The sequence below is a fragment of the Camelus bactrianus genome, chromosome 2, assembly GCF_048773025.1.
Source record: "Camelus bactrianus isolate YW-2024 breed Bactrian camel chromosome 2, ASM4877302v1, whole genome shotgun sequence".
Taxonomy (NCBI): Eukaryota; Metazoa; Chordata; class Mammalia; order Artiodactyla; family Camelidae; genus Camelus; species Camelus bactrianus.
Window position 1 is genome coordinate 125,821,306 of NC_133540.1, and position 19,389 is coordinate 125,840,694.

General features: G+C 46.6%; 1 protein-coding gene across 10 annotated transcripts in view; it reads left to right on the forward strand.

The window, feature by feature from the left end:
* The window catches only part of PROM1 (prominin 1), a 144,116-nt gene that overhangs the window by 33,283 nt on the left and 91,444 nt on the right, over positions 1 to 19,389 (forward strand). For 4 of the 10 annotated variants that reach the window (XM_074349986.1, XM_074349993.1, XM_074349995.1 and 1 more), the window contains exons 1-2: positions 8,904 to 9,080; positions 15,224 to 15,657. In XM_074349986.1, the coding sequence (XP_074206087.1) occupies positions 15,438 to 15,657 (220 nt within the window). In that variant the 5' untranslated portion in view covers positions 8,904 to 9,080; positions 15,224 to 15,437. The other 6 variants (XM_074349990.1, XM_074349988.1, XM_074349991.1 and 3 more) reach the window with 4 other exon arrangements.

Below are 19,389 nucleotides of genomic sequence, written 5' to 3' on the forward strand. Positions count from 1 at the left end.
ACCTCCCCTCCCAAAAAACAAAAACAAAAACAAAAGAAAAGTACCCAAAAAACAAACATGTAATCAATAGTCAATCAATGCAAAAATTAATCAATAGTCAATTTAAGAAAGAAATGGAAAATTTTATTAGAGCCAAACTGAGAATTATGACCTGGGAGACGGTCTCTCAGAGAGCTCTAAGAATGGCTCCAAAGAGGTAAGTGGGGGGAGGCCAGCCAGTATATATGTGATTTTGGTGAGGAGGTCCCGTGCAATCAAATACACATCAATAAACATCACAGGAGAAGGTTGCTGCTAGCCTCCAAAGACAGACATCTTAGTTAATGATTTTAGTGCTTTTCTAAGTATGGGAAGATGCAAGAATCCAGGTTCATAAAAAAATTCTTCTGAAGATACCCAACTACCTGAAGGCACCTCATCCTGATCTTCAGCCTTCAGGGTGTACTGTAGGTCAGCAGCCACAGTGGCCGATGCCTTGATTCTTCTGGACCGGATGGTGGGCAACGTTCTTTATTTGACACTCCCTCCCTTTTGGTCTTAAGTCTGACCAAGGTTCGGGAGGCATCTCATGACCAATTTGTCCCGTGGTGCTGGGAATGCTCATTCCCGAGTTAGGCAAGGATTTTGTTGATTGGCCACTCAATGTGACATTACTGGACTAGACCCTGTTAACAGCAGGCAGAAGCCTCCGGGCCCCCATCTTACTGGTCTGTTAGGGTCCAGGATACAGTTCCCTCTTGTTGCTTCTTCCCACATCTGGAGTTACACTCTTACCATCACTGATCTTATAAGACTATATATTTGATCAGTCGTTTCAAGTCACCTAATTATCGTTACTTTTAACTGAAGCTCAGTCACGTTCGGTACTGCAAGAAACAATAATCTTATAAAATAGGCAAAATACAAGTAATAAAGCTTGTAACGTGAATAAGGTCCTAAGTAAGTATTTAAGCTAAGAACCCCCATTAGATGCAGTCCAGTATCTCCCCAGGTCCCATGACCAGTCTATTCCACACCAGTCGTTGCCTTTAAGGGAGATTACATCTTGGCATTGTAGGGAATGTTCATCCAAGATCTCTGCATGTATAAGGCAAGGAGGTGGGCCGCCGCGATCCTTTGCAGGATCGAGAGGGCGATGTTATCTTCTGGCGAGTTACATGGCTCGCGTCAATAGGAGGAAAATTGATCTTTATGGTCAAACAGGTATTTCTGCCTTCGGGGAGTCTGGTTAACACGTAATACAGATGCGCTGTGTACGTCAGAGGACGGCGGCCAAAGGGCACAGGAAACGTTTGATGTTTAAATGCTTAAACATTTCTTGTCTTACCTTAAAAGGTGAATTTTATTTCATCATGACTTCTGTTTGTCTTTTTTTGAGCTTATAGTTTCCCCGCACCGCCCCTGACCACCCCCCCACCAGTTTTCCTCTGAGAGTTATCACACGCCAGGCACTTTCTCATTAGGCCATCGGAGATTTCATTAACTATCCTTTTAGTCTTTTTGTCCGAATGCCTCTATGCTCAAAATTATAAGTAAAATGTCGAGCTTCTCCAAGTGTGAGGCTATCCTCAGAACAGCACCCAGCACTGGAGGTTGGTGACGGTCCCAGTGGAGGAGTTGTAGCTATATTCCTGAAATAATGCACTTTGCAATTCTTTCAAAGCAGGCTGTCATCATTGGCTATGTGAGGTCAGGGAGGGCTGACTCCCTGGGGCCAGGGAGGTGACCTGAGTGGATTAAGTGGTTTGGGTACACCATATGCTTTAGGTCTCGACCCAAATGCTTAGTACTTGACAAAACTGATAGTGGAGACGCCTTCTTTAATACAGCTGATAAATTTTGCCCAAACTCAATCATTTCTCCTCTGACTTAAAAAAAAAATTTCAAACTCTAGATTTTGGAAGTATTTGGTTGTCGCAACGTGGGAGGTGGGCGCTACTTCTGTCTGGTGGGTAGGTCAGGGATGCGTGAACATCCCACAGTGCACAGGACAGCCCCACATCAAAGGGTTATCCAGCCCCAAATGTCAGGAGGGCTGAGGTTAAAAACAGCCTTCATCTAGAACAGTATTCTGACTTCATTTGTAATTTTCCTGCCCTCCATAATGTAAACTGTCTGGGGATCTCTCTCAGACTTCACCCGGATTATTGAAAGAGGTCAGGCAGTCCTGCACTTAACCCTGCCTCCAAGTACAGCCCCTGCACTTACATGCCAGCCAGTCCACCAGGCCAGTCCTTCCTCTCTGCTCCCTGGTCTTTCAAGGGCGAGGTAATTCTACCTAAATTATGAGGATGGAGGGGAGAACCGAATTTTGTAAACATTGGAACCTGCTTCCCCGCCATTTTCCTTGATCTTTAAAAACGTTGAGCCTGTTAATTAAAACACAACAAATCATTCTGTGCCTGCAGCAGTCAAAGGGCATCTACTGTAAGCTAGCTTTTAAAATATTTCCCTTTGTCCCTAGCAGTTCCTTGGAGACTTGAGTCAAAGGTTGCTCTAAATGGGATTGCTGTTGGAAAGAGCTGGAAGAAAAGTTGACAGGAACATTTGATGTGAGGCTTGCAGCATCTCTCTCCCAACAGAGGGGCTGTTATTATAATATTAGGGTCTATGCATAGGTTTAGAGGTAACTATGCATTTTACATTTCCAGGATTCATTCACATTTTAATTAAAAATTAATTAATGTTTAAAATTGCTATCTGCTTTTTCAAAAAATTAAAAAACATGACTCCCAGGCAAATGTATAGGGAAAATATGTGAAAGATTTTACTCAACTCATTGATTAATGAGGAAACCAGTAAGATGTTATGACTGCTTCAAAGGATACTTTGAAGAATAGACATTTATATAGGTAATCGGGAATGCTGAAATGAATATGTGCTGATAGTTGCAAAATTTGTCAGCATCCTATAGGGCAGTGAAGTATTATGTTTCAACAGGGTGGAAAGGAAATGATCTTTACCAGAGAACAACCATTTGCATTGTTATCAGTGTTCCACAATTTTAACTTCTACCCTTACAGAGTTGTGATGTATCCAAGTCAATAGAAATACAATCAAACATACACCTCTATAGAATCCAATAATTCCCAGAAGGGCCTTTTGATCATGACCCTCATTCCACTGGAAGGATGCCCAGTCGTCTCCTTTGCCCATTTCCAAGTCTTGGACAATTTCTTCTGCAGAGCAAAGGTCAGAATATGTCTAGCTCCTTCAGCCTTTCTGGCTTGGAGCCATACACATCCTTGGGTCATATTATGTAAATATTTGTAGGATGAACATTTAACTTGTGGACCCAACAGCCCTACACCCCGAATGTATGAAATTGAAACTAAAAATCGGGGGTAGGGGTGAGAGAGCGTTTGACAGAGAAATAGAAAGAGCAGAAATAATAGCTGCCATTCATTGCCTCCTGTGTGCCAGGTGGGTTGCATATACCACCTCATTTAATTTTTGCAAAACCTGTATTTTGCAGGTGAGGAAACTGAAGCTCAGAGAGGTCAAGTACTTATCGAAGGGTATACAGCGAACATGCTTATTGATTTGCTGGCTTATGTGTCTCAAGGTCTCCTTTATGAGGGGGTAAACTCTGGAAGGCCAAGGGTGTCCTTTGGTTTATTCTCTGCCTTTTATCTTTGCTCAGCCTGGCTCGCAGAAGGTACTCAATCAACATTTGTTGAATGCATGTACAAGTGAATGAATGAATGCATGAGAGAATGAATGAATGAGTCAGTGAAGGGAATAAAAGAGCTAGGGCTTGTTACCAGGTTTGTTCAGCCTCCACCTCCCATGCTTTTCCCACCATACCACAAAATATGGCTCCTCCTTCACTCTCTAGTATAAATAATTTTGGGGACTATAATTTAACACCTTCATTGCTCTGGCAAAAATGAATAGTGTTGTAATTAGCAGGAAGTTTAGTGGGTTTAAAATAAATATCTGATTATAGCTTAGGTAGTAGACAAAGTATGATGCAAAAAATTATGCAGAGAATCATTTTTTAGAAAGTCTCACAATGAGGGAAATATGCAAGCGGTCAATAAGAGGAAGGACAGTGTTTCATAAAATAGTTTTTTCATAAGTTTCATTGGAAAAGGTAACTGGAAGACAAATTCAGCACATGAAATATAAAATTCCCTCAAATCTGCCCCATTAAAGTGTAACAGACTTTTCATAAGGATGTTCTGGGTCAGAGTAACTGGAATCTCTAGCTCCTGACATATAGTAGTGTTACTGAACTCAGGTTCGACTGCTTATTGCTCAAGAATTCAATACTAAGAAACAAGTGTTGGGTAAAAGGAAAGATAGTTTCGTTAAGGAAGCTGGCAATCCTGGGAAGAAGGTGCACTCACGTCCCAAAGAACCAACTCGCAACTCTCCAGGTTTTGCTCAGAGATCATATGACGAAAAGAGGAAGGGCTATGTGCTGGGGAGGGGATAATCTTCAATTTTCAGAGATGGCTGTCTTGATTATGTGCTTCCAAGTAGCCATCAGGTCTTGCTTTCAGCTGGAACATTATCTGAGCCATATATTTTTGGCTAGCTGGGAGGGCCCTGCAGGATCCTGCTGGGTTTCAGTCGGTGCTGAGTAATTTTTATGAATGAATGAATGAACGAATGGTTAACTCATGCTTAAAGTGCTTTTAGATGATGATGAAGATAAATGCAAATTAATAGTTCTTTAGAGAAAGGTAATAATAGTAATTATTCCCAGAGGGGTAAAACACTGTGTGCATAGATGCAAGTTTTGTGTTGTGTAAATTAAAAGTTCCTGGGTGAATCTTTTATGGGATATGATAAAAACTGAAAACTATAGAATCAGAATTGTGGAATTTTCTTGCCTGCCTCCTTCTGCAAGCTCTCAATATCATCTAGCTGGAAAGAACCTTGCCTTCCTTAAGAAAATGAGAGAGTGTCCTAGCACTTTATAATTCTCTTACCTTCTATGGCTCTCATTTTTTCCATACAGTTCCTGAAGGCAAGTTATGAAGCCCCACTTGAGTTAGTGCATGTTAAAAATGACGTCAGAGGGAAAGGCACAGGTGAAAGCCAGCCCCAGAGATGAGGCATTTATTCAAAACAGTTACCAAAAGACAGACTCAGCACATAAAATATAAAAGTACCGCACACCTGCCCCATTAAACTGTGACTGAGTTTTCCAACTTCTCCCCACGTTTCTTATTTGGAATTGAAGCTCTGAGGCACTGTCCTTGGCCTGCGCTTTCTGTCTCTCTCCTCCCCTTGGCCCAAACTGTACTGATGTTTTCTTCCTCTGCCTTTGAGTTAGCATGCAGTGGGCTTGATGGAGGAGTTGCAACTCATGGCTGAAGGTTCTCAAAGCACAAGAAGACTGTATTCTTGGCTTTTGGTTATTAAACACCAGCAATGCTATTTTCGGTACGTAAGCCCAGAGCAAGAGGGAAAAAGCTAGATTAACAGGAAATCAAGAGGTAAATCATTTAGAGGAGAACCCTGGCTTGCCTGAAGCCGTTCCCTTCAAAGCTAGTGGAATTTCTGTTTACAGCAATTTCTCTTTCTTTGTTTCTTTGTCCCTGTCTATCTCTGTCTCTGTTTCTGTTTCCCTGTCTCGCTGGCTGTCTCTTACACAAGTTTCAGTCTTAAGAAGACAAGTCAGTGGATGTTGAGATGACACAAACCTGTTTTTCTAAAGGGTCACATGCTGCCATGTTTGTTGGCCATACAAACACATAATTTTTTTTGAACATAGTTATTCACAGAAATTGTCAGGTTAACCAGAATAACATACTCGCTAACTTATTTTGTTTTAGCCTTAGTGACTCAGAAAAATATCCAAAGTTCTTCATAAAGAATATCTTGTCAAAGATTGAGGATTGTTGAATGACCAAGCATTGTGTGCTCCAACAATAATTAATCTCAATCAACACTTCATTCTTTTTTTTAACACTTAACTTCTAATGTCACATAACCCTGATAATTTTTGTTGAAACTTTAAGTTTCTTATTGCAGCCCTGTTGTAATTTTTCCTTTATTATAGCTCACTATTTAACCCAGCACTATCCAGTAGACCTGTCTGTGATGATGGAAATGTCCTGTATCTGCACTGTCCAAAATGGTAGCCTCTAGCCCACTGTGGTCATTGAGCAGGGCTCTTGACCAAAGAGAATGTGAAGTCTGGGGGGTTACATGACTGACCAGGGACCCACTGGCAGCTTGTGACTGAACCTGAAGGAATCTTCTGGCTGTTTCCAGGCTGCCACACTGCCTCATGCTTAGATTTCACTAGGGCAGGAAAAGTGAGGAGCGATGTTTAGAAAAGGAGACCTAATTTTTGCACCTAATGACTGAGTATGTATATGGGAATAACATCACCCTCTCTGGCCTTGCATATGACAGATGACGTAGAAATTTAGTTGCACGAAGTCAAAACCACAATGATGTATCGCTTCAGAATGGCCATCATCAAAAAGTCTACAAATAATAAATGCTCAAGAGGGTGTGGAGAAAAGGGAACCCTCATACACTGTTGGTGGGAATAAAAACTGGTGCAGCCACTATGGAAAATAGCATGGAGGCTCCTTAAGAGAACTAAAGACAAAGCTACCATATCCTGGGTATCCATCTACTCCTCGATATATATCTGGCCAAAATGAAAACTCTAATTTGAAGAGATACATGCACCCTAATGTTCATAGCAGCACTATTTACAATAGCCAAGACATGGAAACAACCCAAGTGCCCATCAACAAATGATTGGCTTAAGAAGATGTGCTATATAAGGGACTATTAACCCTAAAAAAGAATGAAATACTGCCACTTGCAACAACACAGATGAATCTGGAGTGTATTATGCTCGGTGAAATAAGTCAGACAAAGACAAATACTATATGATAGCACTTGCATATGGTATCTAAAAAATAATTCAAATGAATCTATGTACAAAACAGATGCACAGACATACAGGTTACCGAAGGTGGTGGGGGTGGGAGGGGTAGGGATGGGTAGGGGTGGGGAGGGACAAATTAGGAGTATAGGATTAGCAGGTACAAACTGCTATACTTAAAATAGATAAGCAACAAGGATTTACTATATAGCACAGGGAATTATAGTCAATATCTTGTAACAACCTATAATAGAATATAATCTGCAAAAAGAATCCAAAACTCAAATCACTATGCTGTACACCTGAACCTAATGCAATATTGTAAATCAACTATACTTCAATAAAAAAGAAAAAGAAAAGAAATTCAGTTGTGCCAAATAACAGAACTATAGCATTAGAACTCCAGGTTAAATTGAACAGAACAAATCATTAGGTCCTGTCACTGTCTGCCTTAGGCTGTTCAGAACAGATCTTAATATTGTGTTCTATGTTTACTATTTATTCATTTAATTATTAAACACCTAGGACGATCCAGTTAGAGTGGGGTTGGGGGATCTGAGATAAAAGCAGTTGCAGGAAGACAGATGGCTGACCTTTTCAATCCACACTACATCATCTGTCGGGGTTTTATATTATCTTTCTGTGCACTGGTGTGTTAGAACAATCATGGGCTTTGGAGACCAGATCTGAGTTCAAATTCAGTACTTCTCTTACTAGGTTTGTGACCTTGGGCAAATTATTGAAACTCTTTTAGCCTTATTTTTAAGATGGGGATATGCTGTTCTTATTGCTAAGATTACATGAAATAATGCACATAAAACGCTTGGCATAGTATCGCATTTGAAGTGAAAATTCATTAAGTTTTAGCTCTCACCACTACTACAGTTATAATTATTATTACTGTTTTTATTATTAGGGATAAGAATGAGCCCTGTGAGGCTTAATTATCTTTCTTTTCTTTTCTTTTCTTTTTTTTCTTTTTTCTTTTTTTTTTTTTTTGCAGACAAGGAAACTGAGGTTTAGCTAGGTTAAGCACTGATGAAAAAAGACAGGGCTAAAATTTGAGGTAGGACACAGCTGGCTGCTCTCAGGAGGGAAGAACTCACCTCTGGGCCCCACCTAGAGAGGGTGGCCTTTGAGCAGAAGTGCTGGGGCCTCTGGAGGTGTTCCATCAGGGGCCCCAACCAACAGGGGCTTTCAGAGGAGGAAACATCAGGCCTGATTAGACATCTCGCCTAACCTGGCTATGTCTGTACTGCAGTTTTCATAAGTTTCCAGAACTAGCATTTGCCCTGGAAATACGCGCATTCAAGATCAATTTAAACTTTTAACTATAAATCAGACAAATCACACTCTTTCCAACACCTGTTTTGTGCTAGGTTCTGGGGTAAGTGAGAGAGCTACTGAATTAACGTTACTGTCCATCTTTCAATCGTTGGTCTGTTCGTCCTTCCCATTTATCTATATCACAAGCCTTGAACACCTACTGTGTGCTAGACACCGTCCTGAAGGTGCTTGTCTTCTGTAGGTCGTCTTTTTTCCTATCAGACTATACTCTCCACTCAAGATAGGAAGTAGGGAGGGAAGAGTGAGATGAACGTCGGTGTGTGTAGTTGGAGTGGTTGCTTCTGGCAGATTTCCATCACTTAGCCTGCGGAAATGGCAGGCAACTCATAGGCGAGAGACCGATATGCAAAGAGTCACTAACGCTCAATGTTTGCAGCTATAGCGGATGCCTGTGTGCACATAAGGGGTTAAGGACTGCTTTTTGCCGGTTTTATAGCTCCAGCCGCTGGCATTGCGGTTAGTACACGTCAAGGAACCAAATGATTTGAGTTTTCTTTTATTTGGGTGCATTAAAAAAAAGTCTTGAAATTTGGTAATAGAAGCATCTAAAGCGTCACGGGTTGTTACCGAGGCAGGTCTGAGTTGGAAAGAGAGAGAGAAGTTTGTGGAAGAGCAGCGGCGTTCCGAGTAGCCCTCTCTGCTTGCGTAAAGGAGGCGTGGGTGTTGGGAGAAGAACGTGCTCGGGTGAGGGGACTCTCGGCGGCAGGAAATGGATGCAGCGAGGTCCCTGTGGGTACCCTGGGGCATCGTGGCGAAGCTGCTCAGCTGGTCCAACCGGGAGGGCGGGCAGAACCCCGGGCTTAGCGCTCTTTAAAGTCCCCAGCCAGTCCCCACCGGGCACCTGGCCGCGCGCTCGGCTCTCCCGCCGCGGGTGAGTACGTTTACGGAAGCGGTGCATTCCGCCGGCCGCAACAGTCCGGGAGCGGGGGAGGCCGCAACAGGTCGCCGCCGTCACCCTGCTCCTGGCCGGCGGGCCTCCAGGACAGGCGCCTTTCCGGGCCCGCCCCGTCCGGGGGTCTGGCTGGCGCGCGGGGCAGCCAGGCGGCCTCTCCGGAAGCCGTCCCGGTGGTCCCCGAGGCCGACTCATAAATCATTCATGAGCCGGGGCCGGGCGAGGGGGGCTATGAGCAAAGGGGGCGGTGGCTGCGGCGGCGAGGGCAGAAGAGGGAGCTGGACCCGGCGCGCGGTGAGTAGCTGCATCTTCATCCCGGGGCTCGGGAGGTATCTGCGGACTCGACCGCGAGGCTGAGCGCTCCCCTTTCCAGAAAGCTGGGGCGGGGAATGGGGAATGGAAGGGCTCGCTCTGCGCCCGTCTCCGCCCAGCCCTCGGCGTCCCCTCCCCGGCCCCGTGGCAGGTGGTGCGAGCTCCAAGAGCGGCGGGGGAGCCAGCGGGGATTCCGGGCGGGGGGCAGACGCGCGCAAACTTTGCGGGCTGCGTGGTGGGTGTTCTTGCCATGCGCTGCGGGGGAGCCGGCGGCAGTGGCTCGCCAGGTTCCGGGGCTCGAGCTGGCGGTGGGAGAGCGAGCGCGACCCAGACCCCGAGGTTGCCAGCTGGGTCTCTGAGAGGGCGAAGGACGAGAGGAGGCTCGCCCGGGACTTGAGAACTGTTCTGCTGAAGAGTGACCCGGGGTTGCGGGGCACTGACCCTCCCGGGCTGGGTATGGGAAGGGGTCACCTTCCTCTGGTTTTCTAAATGGAGTACGCTGGGCAACTGTCCATCACAGGACGGGGGCTCTGGGGGGTGCAGTGGGAGGCCTTATGGCCGCGCCCATGAGGGAGCACTCGCTCCCCTGACTTGAAGCATCCCTCTGCCCACTTTGGGTGCACAGCGCGGGGACGTTCGGCGATTGCTGGAGGGAGAACTGAGAGATCGCGGCGCACCGCGCCTGTACGGCGCGGGCCAGGACAACAAAGGGAAACGTGGACGGAGGGAGAGCTTCGCGGTGCGGGAGAGTCGGCAGCCTGGAGTCAGTTTTCCCGAAAGTCCGCGCGGGGGCTGGGGATCCGATCCACGGGGGCTTGAGGCACACCGCTCAGGACCCTCACCACCCCTCCACTGGCGACCCCCGATCCATACCAACCTGCATGCGGCCGGGAACCCGCGCTGGCGCGCCGGGCGCAGCCAAGTTACTCCGGCAACCCCCTCCCCCAGGCGGCGGCGGATTCCTTGAGTCTCCTCGCTTCCCGCGCCCGCCCTGCGGCTTATCCTTTGTCCCGCAGCCCGAGAGAGGCTCCTACCCGGGATGGAGCGAGCCCCGGAGGGGCCCCGGCCTGTCTTTGGATTGGAGGGAAAGACCGAGGAAGCCATTACCGCTAGCTTTCTGCAGCAACAGGTTGCGCCTGTAGCCCACGGAGGCTGCTGACCTTTCTCCTGCCCCGGCTTGAGAAAGGTTTTCCCGGGTTCCGGTGGGCGGCGGCTGACCTTTGTTAAGATCAGCAGGTGTATGATTAAGGGCCTTGAACACCCCTTCTCCCAACCGCAACATAAACCCACTGGAGACTCAGACAGCTGCTGGTGATGGTTGGTTGAACTACATGAAATTGCCGCTTTCTGTGGGTCGAAGACTTGACTATCAAGGCAACTTAGTGTGTGAAGTTTCTACCTCTTTCCTCACTCTTTTGTGAGTTTCCGCCTTTAGTACCCTCGGAGCTGCCCTGCCTGCCAGGGTGAGCCTGGGATCCACGGTGGAGTTTAGACTATTTCTCTGTGCAGTGGCCGTACACACCCTCCACCACACCTGCCAGGTGTTTGTGCGGCAGGGCCTGTACCTGTTCCAGCTGCAGCCCTCGCACACAATTCCAAACCCCATTTTACAGATGAGCAGAGGACAGCTTGGAGATTGTAAGCGACTACTGTCACAGAGCTCATCAGTGGGACTGGAGATGTCCCCGTCTCAAAAGCGAGGGCTCTTGTCCTTGCAGCAGCGCCCTTCAGTTTAGTTTTGTTTTCTTAATGGGTCCCCTAATCTTTTTTTAAATGAACTTCCTTAAGAGTTGCATGCTGGGCTATTTCTGTGTGTCTAGATAAGGACCCAGTTTTACTTTGTTTTCCCCCTAAATGGCAAGTCAGTGAAGCAAAGTGCATCAGAGGACAAGTGGGAAATAATAAAACTTTAAATCAAATATTGTTTTGTTGGTACTGTTTAAAATATGAACAATTGGGTTTTGCAGGGGCCGAGAACTTGCTTTGAGATTTGTTAAAGGTCAGGTTGCTTTGTTACAAGCGACAGAAACCAACTCTGGATAACTTAAGCAGAAAAAGGGACTGGATACTGGGTGGCTTAGAGAAATGACAGGAGGGCTGGCTAGCCAGGCCGAGGAGCCTGGAGGAGTGGGACACAGGACATGCAGCAGGTCCCCTGATTGGTGTATGGCCATGGCTGCCCCCAGAGACTGGCTGTGGCTGCTGGCAGGCTGCCATCATTGTTTGGATGAGGTAGACACCACCTCTGCCTCAGTGTGTCTCTCCTGCACAAGCCCAGGAGTAAGCATCTGACTGGCCAAGCTTGGGCTCAGTTTGGGCACCTCAGCGGGCCTCACAATGAGAGGCAAGACGGCCACCCACAGGACTCACAAAGGTTGGCTCAGAAGTTGGGCAGCTCCCATCGTGCCCCACCCCCTCAGTAAACCCAAGATAACAAACATCTACAGATCCTTTAAAAAAGTCCTTCAAAATTTCCGTCAAAAAAAGGAGAGCAGAAATGAAGCTGGATGGTCATTGTATTTGTTTTTAAACCAGTGTTTGTGGACGTGCCCATCCCTGGACTCCAGGCTCAGAATCATGTGAGGTATTTGCTTAAAATTCATGTTCTTGGGTCCCTTTCCCAATCTGAATTCAGTGCATTTGGAGTAGAAACCAGGAATCTGCACCCCGCAAACCAGAAAATGGTGACTCGCCCTTATTGATTATAGTCCGGTGCCTGTGTGAGGAGAGAGGCCCTGAGGGAGCCGGTTCCAAAGCCTGTGAAGTCGAGGGTCCCAGCTGAAAGTATGGCGCCCAGAATGGTAGGCCGGTTGTTCCGCCGTGGGTGACTCCAGCGAGGGGACAGTCTGCTGCTTGTGTTGGAGGAAACAGCTGTAAGCAGTCCAGCACCTCCCTTGCAGAGGCTGGAGGCTGCTTATCAACAGATGCTTGGTCAGTTCTGAAACAGGTAAACATGACCACTTTGTCAGTCTTCTCTCTGCCTGCCGCCGTTTGATTTCAGCAGTCCTTACTGAGTGCCTACCGCGTGCTGGGCTCCCGGGGTGCAGAGAGGATGAGTAAGTCAGGGACCCCCCACGCAGACGTTGGGCCCAGTCAGTTCAATGTAAGAAGGGGACTTGGGGAGCTTTTGTCTTGTGCCTGTTGTTCTGCAGTTGTGTTTGGGAAGATTGAGGTGTCTGGAAAATAGCACGGATTAGCCAGGGGGTCCGTGGGAACAGTGCTGGTTCTCAAATCTTACTTGTTTTACTAATTACTCACAGGGGCAGTGGGTTAAAGATGCAGATTAATGAGCCACATCTTGAGAGATTAGTTCCGATCGATCATCTGCACTTGAAATAAACACCCCGTTTGATGCTGATGCAGCTGATGAGTTGGGAGAGCTTTCCTGGATTTTCTGCCGGCAGCTCCCTGAGCTGCTCTCAGTGGCGCTGGCTTCCTGCGGTGGTTTCATAGGGGAGTAGCCAGACCTTTTTTGGGCACAGCTGATTAAAACTGAGATGTATAACTTCCTTTCCGACTTGGTGTGTATCAATTGTCTAGTGTTTCATAAGTAGTGAGATTTTATTATGCTCTTAAACTTAAAGAGTTCCAGAGCAAGATGTAAAGAAACCTGCACATGCCGCTCAGGTGCCAACTCCCCTGACACCCTGTCTTCCCATTTCATTTGGGATTTCCTTTCCCCTGCTTCTTCTCTGAGGGAGTCGGAAGGTCTCTTTAGTCACAGCTCTCCCGTGGGCCTTCCGCCGTCTCCCTCCCGCTGTTTCTCTGTGTCCCTGGCTGAGGCTTGGTGGCATTACCAGGAAGTCAGCCTTTCTTAGCAGCTGAGCCCTTAATCCTTCCACCGGCTCCTGCCTGTCCTTTAACAGACAACAAGATAAGATGTGAGCGTGGTGTGTGTGTTTATGTATGATGTGTGTATTATGTGTGATGCTTGTGAGTGTGTGTGTGTGCATGTGGGTGTTAGTATGTGGCATGTATGTGTGTGGAGTGTGCTGGCTGTGGACCATATGTACCTGGTATATTTAGTGTGTTGCGTGTATGTGTGTTGTGTGTATGTGGGTTGTGTGTTAGTGTGAGTGAATGCATGGTGTGTGTGATGTGTGCGTGCACACACCCACCTGCCTGCCTAAAGGAGCGTGGTCGTATCCTACCTGAATAACCACACCCCCTCCCCCCACCTTCCCATCTTCCTCCTACCCAGTGCTGGTCCCGCAGACTTCCAGAGAGGGGCTTTGCGAAATAGCTGGCATGCTTTGTTTCCTTCTCACGTACTCTCTCTGGAGATGATCTGAAGACTGAGCAGAGCGCTGATTCCTAGTAGAACCCGGGAAAGGTTAAGCACTTCAGAGCCCGAGGACAGGGACAGCGGCCATGCCTGGCAGGGACTGCCCTTTGGAAACAGTGCCCAGGGTCCTGGTGGGTCTGTAGGGGAGATGGAGCTGGAAGCTTGGGGTTTGATGAGTTTGGCACTGGGCTCCATAGAAGATCTGGGCAGCCCATGATTTCATAAAGGGAGGATCCAGGGTCATTCCGCTGGCAGGTCAGAGCAGAAGCAGTTGGAGTGGGATGGGGCTTAGACGATGAGCCCATATCCAAGGGTACCCAATATGAATGAGCATCTTCATTCAAACAGCTCGTGCAGTACTACCTCTTGTCCGGAGCTTTCTTTGACACCACCTATTTCTGTGATATAGGTGGTGGGCCCTCATACAGTGTGTCACTTTCTTGGTGGTCCCTCTCCCCCATCTCACAGTATGTGTTTCAGGAGCACCCTGTCCTTATTCTGAAAGTTATTGAGTGTGTATCTAACATGAAAAATAAAATCAGGGTGTTTTCTGACCCCAAAGAAGTAAGGACAAGCAGAGCATCCCGGCTGCTCTGGGAGGTTCTGTTTTGATTCAGCCTGTGTTCAGTTCTGGGGATAGAAATTCGAGGAGGACAGGGTCAACGTTGCTCTCACTGGACACTGGGCTGGTAGCACTTCTAGATTCCTGATCCTTCTCCCTTTTCCCGGGGGTGGGTGGGAGCCTCCCTCTGCTCTGCCTCTCATCGCCTGGACCCCGAGTTGTCCAGTTGGTGACTTGGGGCAGGGATTTCCGTCAGGGCTACCTGGTGAGTGTGTTAGGAAGGCAGAGTCCAGTGTCACCCGGCCTTGAAGAGTGTGGTCCCTGCTGGGCAGGCCACGCTCGTCTAGTTTGGGTTGAGGGTGAGTGGAAACAGGGATATTTGAGATGAGATCAGTGAGCACATAGCAGAATAAAAGGCGTATCTCCAGAGATGGGAGAACAACCCCAAACTGGAGGAAATAAACAAGCATTATCGTCTATTGCTGGGGGCCTTCGCTTCTCTGACTGGGAGGGAGGGCTCTGCAGGGACAGTGTCTTGGAGCTGTGGTTAGAGTTCATAGTTAAAGCAAATGACTGGGTTTGAATTCTGTCCCACCGTGAATCAGCCGTGGCCCCAGGCAAGTCGCTGACATGCTATCTGGGTCATCTGTAAAGCGGGATAACGCCTTAACCGAGGGCCTGCCTGCAAAGCATGTAGAACATGTCTGGCATGTAGTAAGTGCTTAATAAATGGCAGCTTCTAAGACTGCACATGCACTTCACTACCTGGTGTTTCTGGGTCTGGTCCCTGGAACCTTCTAGCTTTCCTGCCCTTGCGCTCTGAAGCAGGCTCTGTGTTTGCATCCCCGACAGCGGATTAGGCTGAGGGCTTGCTCTAAAGCTTTGCAGCCTCTCCTCCAGGGAAGCTGCGCTTGCAGGCCGGCTGCGTGCATTAGTGACCGCTGCCCCTTCTCTCCCTGCCAGGGATGGTGCCTTGAGCGGCTGACCACCCTCCACTCCCCGGAGAACATTCTCTGCCGCCCATCACCGCATGCCAGCCCAGCTGGAAAACCGAGGGCTCAGCACACTCAGTCCTCACCACGCCTCTTCTGCACAGCATCACAGTCCTCCAGGCTTCCAGAACCTCTGAGGCAAAAGGCCCCCAGTCCTACCTCATGTTTGGGGCATCTTGCTAGCTATGGCCCCAGTCCTCGGCTTCTTCCTGCTGCTGGGGCTGTGTGGGGACACCGTTTCAGAGGGGTCGCCACCATCCACCAACAGTTTTGATCGTTTGGAATTTGAATTTCCTCCAACAAACTATGAGACCGAAGATTCTTATGAAGCTGGACCCACTGGCATCCTCTTTCAGATGGTGCACATCTTTCTCCACACCGTGCAGCCCCATGCTTTCCCTGAAGGTAAGTGCCGGTTGCGGGAAAAGGTAGGGTTGGGCCCTAGACACGCTCAGGTGCACACACACGATATTGTTTGTTAATGACAACACCATCCGTGTAGAATATATTCAGTATTTTTAAGTGTGAGATTAAAAACGATTGAATTGCACAGGAGCAGAAAGTATTGAGACAGAAATTAAGAAAACCAGGTTAAATAGGTTGTCGGGAGTGTGAACATAAGAAATGAAATCAAACTGCATTGCTGCGCTGTTTTTCCAGTTCTTTATCCTCCATCTCCTCCCTTTTATTTTTTTTTTCATCTGATTAGTGCATTGGATTATTCTCAAGTACGTACCAAAGGTAAAAATTAGGATAAAGATGCAACTTCTCTGTCATCAAATGAGAAGTTAATAATGACCTTTCATGACCATTTAAAATTACAAATGTAACTCCCCCACCCACCACAAAATGCAGTTTTGACATTGCTCAGGGCAAGGCCAGGCTGGACGGAGCCTGTTACCTGGGTAACTGTTTGCTTCAGTTCTAAGAGTCTGAGTGAGGGTGGGAGGGCGTGTTCACGGCACCGGGCTGTTCTGTACCATCCTACTGTTTGGCCTTACCACCGCTCCTCCTCTGTACTCCCGAGTCTTGGGGCTCTGTGTTCTCAAGTGTGGGGTGATGAGAATGTAAATGGTGTGTGGCAAGTGCCTGCTATTAGGGTTTGGCAGTCTAAATTTTTATTGATTTAATGTTAGATCTAGCTTAAGCTTGTTCTTTAAACTATGAAGATTTGAAGATGAGCATGATTACTAAAAATTATAAAATTTGTAGTAATGTTATCATCTTCTTTAGCTGGTCAGCTGTTGTTCACAAGAAGATTATTTGTGTGTGTGAGAGAGAGAGAAAGAGAGAGGGGGAAGAGAGAAAGCGAGAGAATATATTTTGTGAACTTCAGCTCTTGTTTCTATTACAGGCAGTTCATAGATTTTCGTTCATGTACATTTTTAAATGTTCCTTTGTTTTATTTTTTTAGATTCCACTTATATGTGATATCATAAAGTGTTTGTCTTTGTCTGACTTACTTCACTAAGCATAATACCCTCCAGGTCCATCCGTGTTGCATCATTAATATACATTTATGTTGAAACTTCCTTTATATTTGTCTCAGATTAAGCAGTTGAAACAGTTTGAAGTGTAGGTCTCCATTTTTAGTTTAAATTTCAGTTGAGTGAAATAAATCACTCTGAGCCCTGCTGTCATAGGAGAGTGCTTGCTGTTTATGTCACTGCTTGAGCGACTAAATTTGGAAATCCTAAAGGCAGAAGCAGAAAATAAACTGAGTTTATTTATTAATGTTGAATACAAGTTCACTATTCTCAATAAATAGTTCTTCATTTGTTTTTAGACTTGATGTAAATAAAATTAAATAAACAAGTATCTACTAGTGTTTTTAGTCTTGGCTTCTTTGTTGTTTTTTTCTTTTAATGTAAAAAGCATAGAATTCTGTTGTTTAATATGAATTTACAATGACTTCTTTAAAAAGACTGTGATGAGCATCTTCCATGGGTCATTGTAAGACAGATCATGTAATTAGTTAATCCTGTAATCTGTTTCCATATGTTGTTCTATTTTGCTCCTTCTAGACTTCTTGGGAAGACTTCCTCACACATATTTTACAAGGAAAAGCAGTGTTTTTAAAGGTCTTCATTCAAATGATCAGGTTAAAAGACATCTTTCTGGTGCTTTCCGAGGTTTTCGACTCCAATGTCATTATTAGTTTAGAATTTGAATCCTAATGTAATCTGAGGCTGTTGGCCTTGCTTGTCCCTTGACCTTCATTAATACTTGTTACTTCAGAGAAAGAAACTCCCAGAAGTTTCAAAAGTAGACCAGAGCAGACCAGTACTCCCCCTTTCAAAATCACCGTTAGGTTGCTTAGAGAATATAATACTGAAGTTAGCAGGTGACGTCTTGGACTGTTGATTTTCTTCCATCAGCTCATTATTTCTATTCTTTCACCCAGTTACTGGATTTCATAATAGTCTTGAAGTGCCCATTAGGTGCTTTGCAACATAAAGAAAACATATGAGACAATCATAGTTTTTCCATTTGGGGCCGGTGCATTTCATGAGCATCAAAACAGAGGCAGATGTCATCATAATTGAAGATGCAAAAAAAAAAAAAAAAAAATAGAGCAAGAGGGAGAGAGATGGATTTCCGTTCATTAGGTTAACTAATGTAGTACACTAACCAAAACAGATGACTATGGACAAGTCTTCTGTGGAGTAACATCTTCACAGATGGTAATATCCCACAGGTCTATTGTTCCACATGAGGGAGAAGTGTTTTGAATGCAGAGTCCCAGCACAGAGCAGAAGAGGAAGGGAGGAGGGCCCTGAAACCTGGACTCTGTCTTTTCATGCCCTCGGACTGGGGAGTTTTCCACTTTCACATCCCATGTATGACCAAAATGGTGTACCAAATTGTGCATTTGGAACTCCCTAAAGAGAAGTTGTACCATGTTATATCTTGGTAAATACAAAATGGAAAGGTCTAGTTTAGCTGGGGCTTGAGACAAAGGCTTATTCCTGGACAGAAGAAAAGACCAGGAAGACAGGTAACTATACGCTGTGGCAGAATGTGCTCTAGAACCTGGTGTGGGTATTTCATAAATCCCTGCCCTGGACTGAAGTTGCCAGAGTGGAGTGGTGACCTGGGCTTGGCTCTCTAAGCAGAGAGTGATGGCTTACATTTGGGAGGAGTCGTCAGTCTATGCATTCAACCTAGAAAAGGTGTTGATGGCAGGATGAGTGAGGAGGGGCTGGGGGTGGGGGGTGAGGGTGGGGGTGGGGGCTGGGGATGGAGGGTGGGAGAGGGAGTTGGGGAAAGAGCATTCCAGGCAGAGAGAATGGCTTGTCCGGGGAGTGAAGGAGACATTGGTTCATGGTGGACCTATGGGGCGTGTATCTGTGGAATAAGTCCGCCAAGGTTGGGAAGCCAGAGCTGGAGTACCCGGACTGGTAGGCCAGGGGGTTCTGTAGGGGGACAGAAGCTAAGGCAGCAGGAGCAAAGGCTTCATTCACTCGAGAAGCATTATTGAAAGCCCTGCCTTCTGTGGTGCGCCTCGCTGGGTGCTGTGAGCCAGCGTGGATGTGAAGCTGGGTTTTGGGAAAAGAATCCGACAGCAGCTGGTAGGATAGGTCACAGGGAGGGTGGTAATAATGAACTAACGTGGAATGAGGCGAAGGCGATGGGGGAACAGGGTCAGGATCCATTTTAGGTCCAAAAGGCTTGGTTTAAGTCCTAGCTCTTGCCTGTTACCTGCAGGGTGCTCTTGGCCAAGTTAATTTTCAGAACCTCTGTTCTCATAGATGTAGTATGACTATAATCACAGCCCGCTCCGTAGCTTTTATCTGTGAGGCTGAAATGAGCTGATGTACGTGAAGCCTCTGTTTAAAACCATGTCTGCAAGGCACAGAGAAAAATCCTCAGTACATGTGGCTGCTATTAATATTGCCATGTGAGGGGAAGAGTGGGTGAGATTTGATGCCCAGATTGGTGTCGGGAGGGATATGGAAAGAAACGGTGTCCCAGGGGGGCTCATCAAGCTGTCCCTGCTGCTGCTCCCTCAGGACCGTTCTATCCGGAGCTACGTTCCATTATTTTTGAGGTTACGTGGGCTGTATCTCCCCAGCAAGCCCCACGGTGGCAGGACTGGGTCTAGAAGCCAGGACTTGGATGCAATGCTAGTTCACT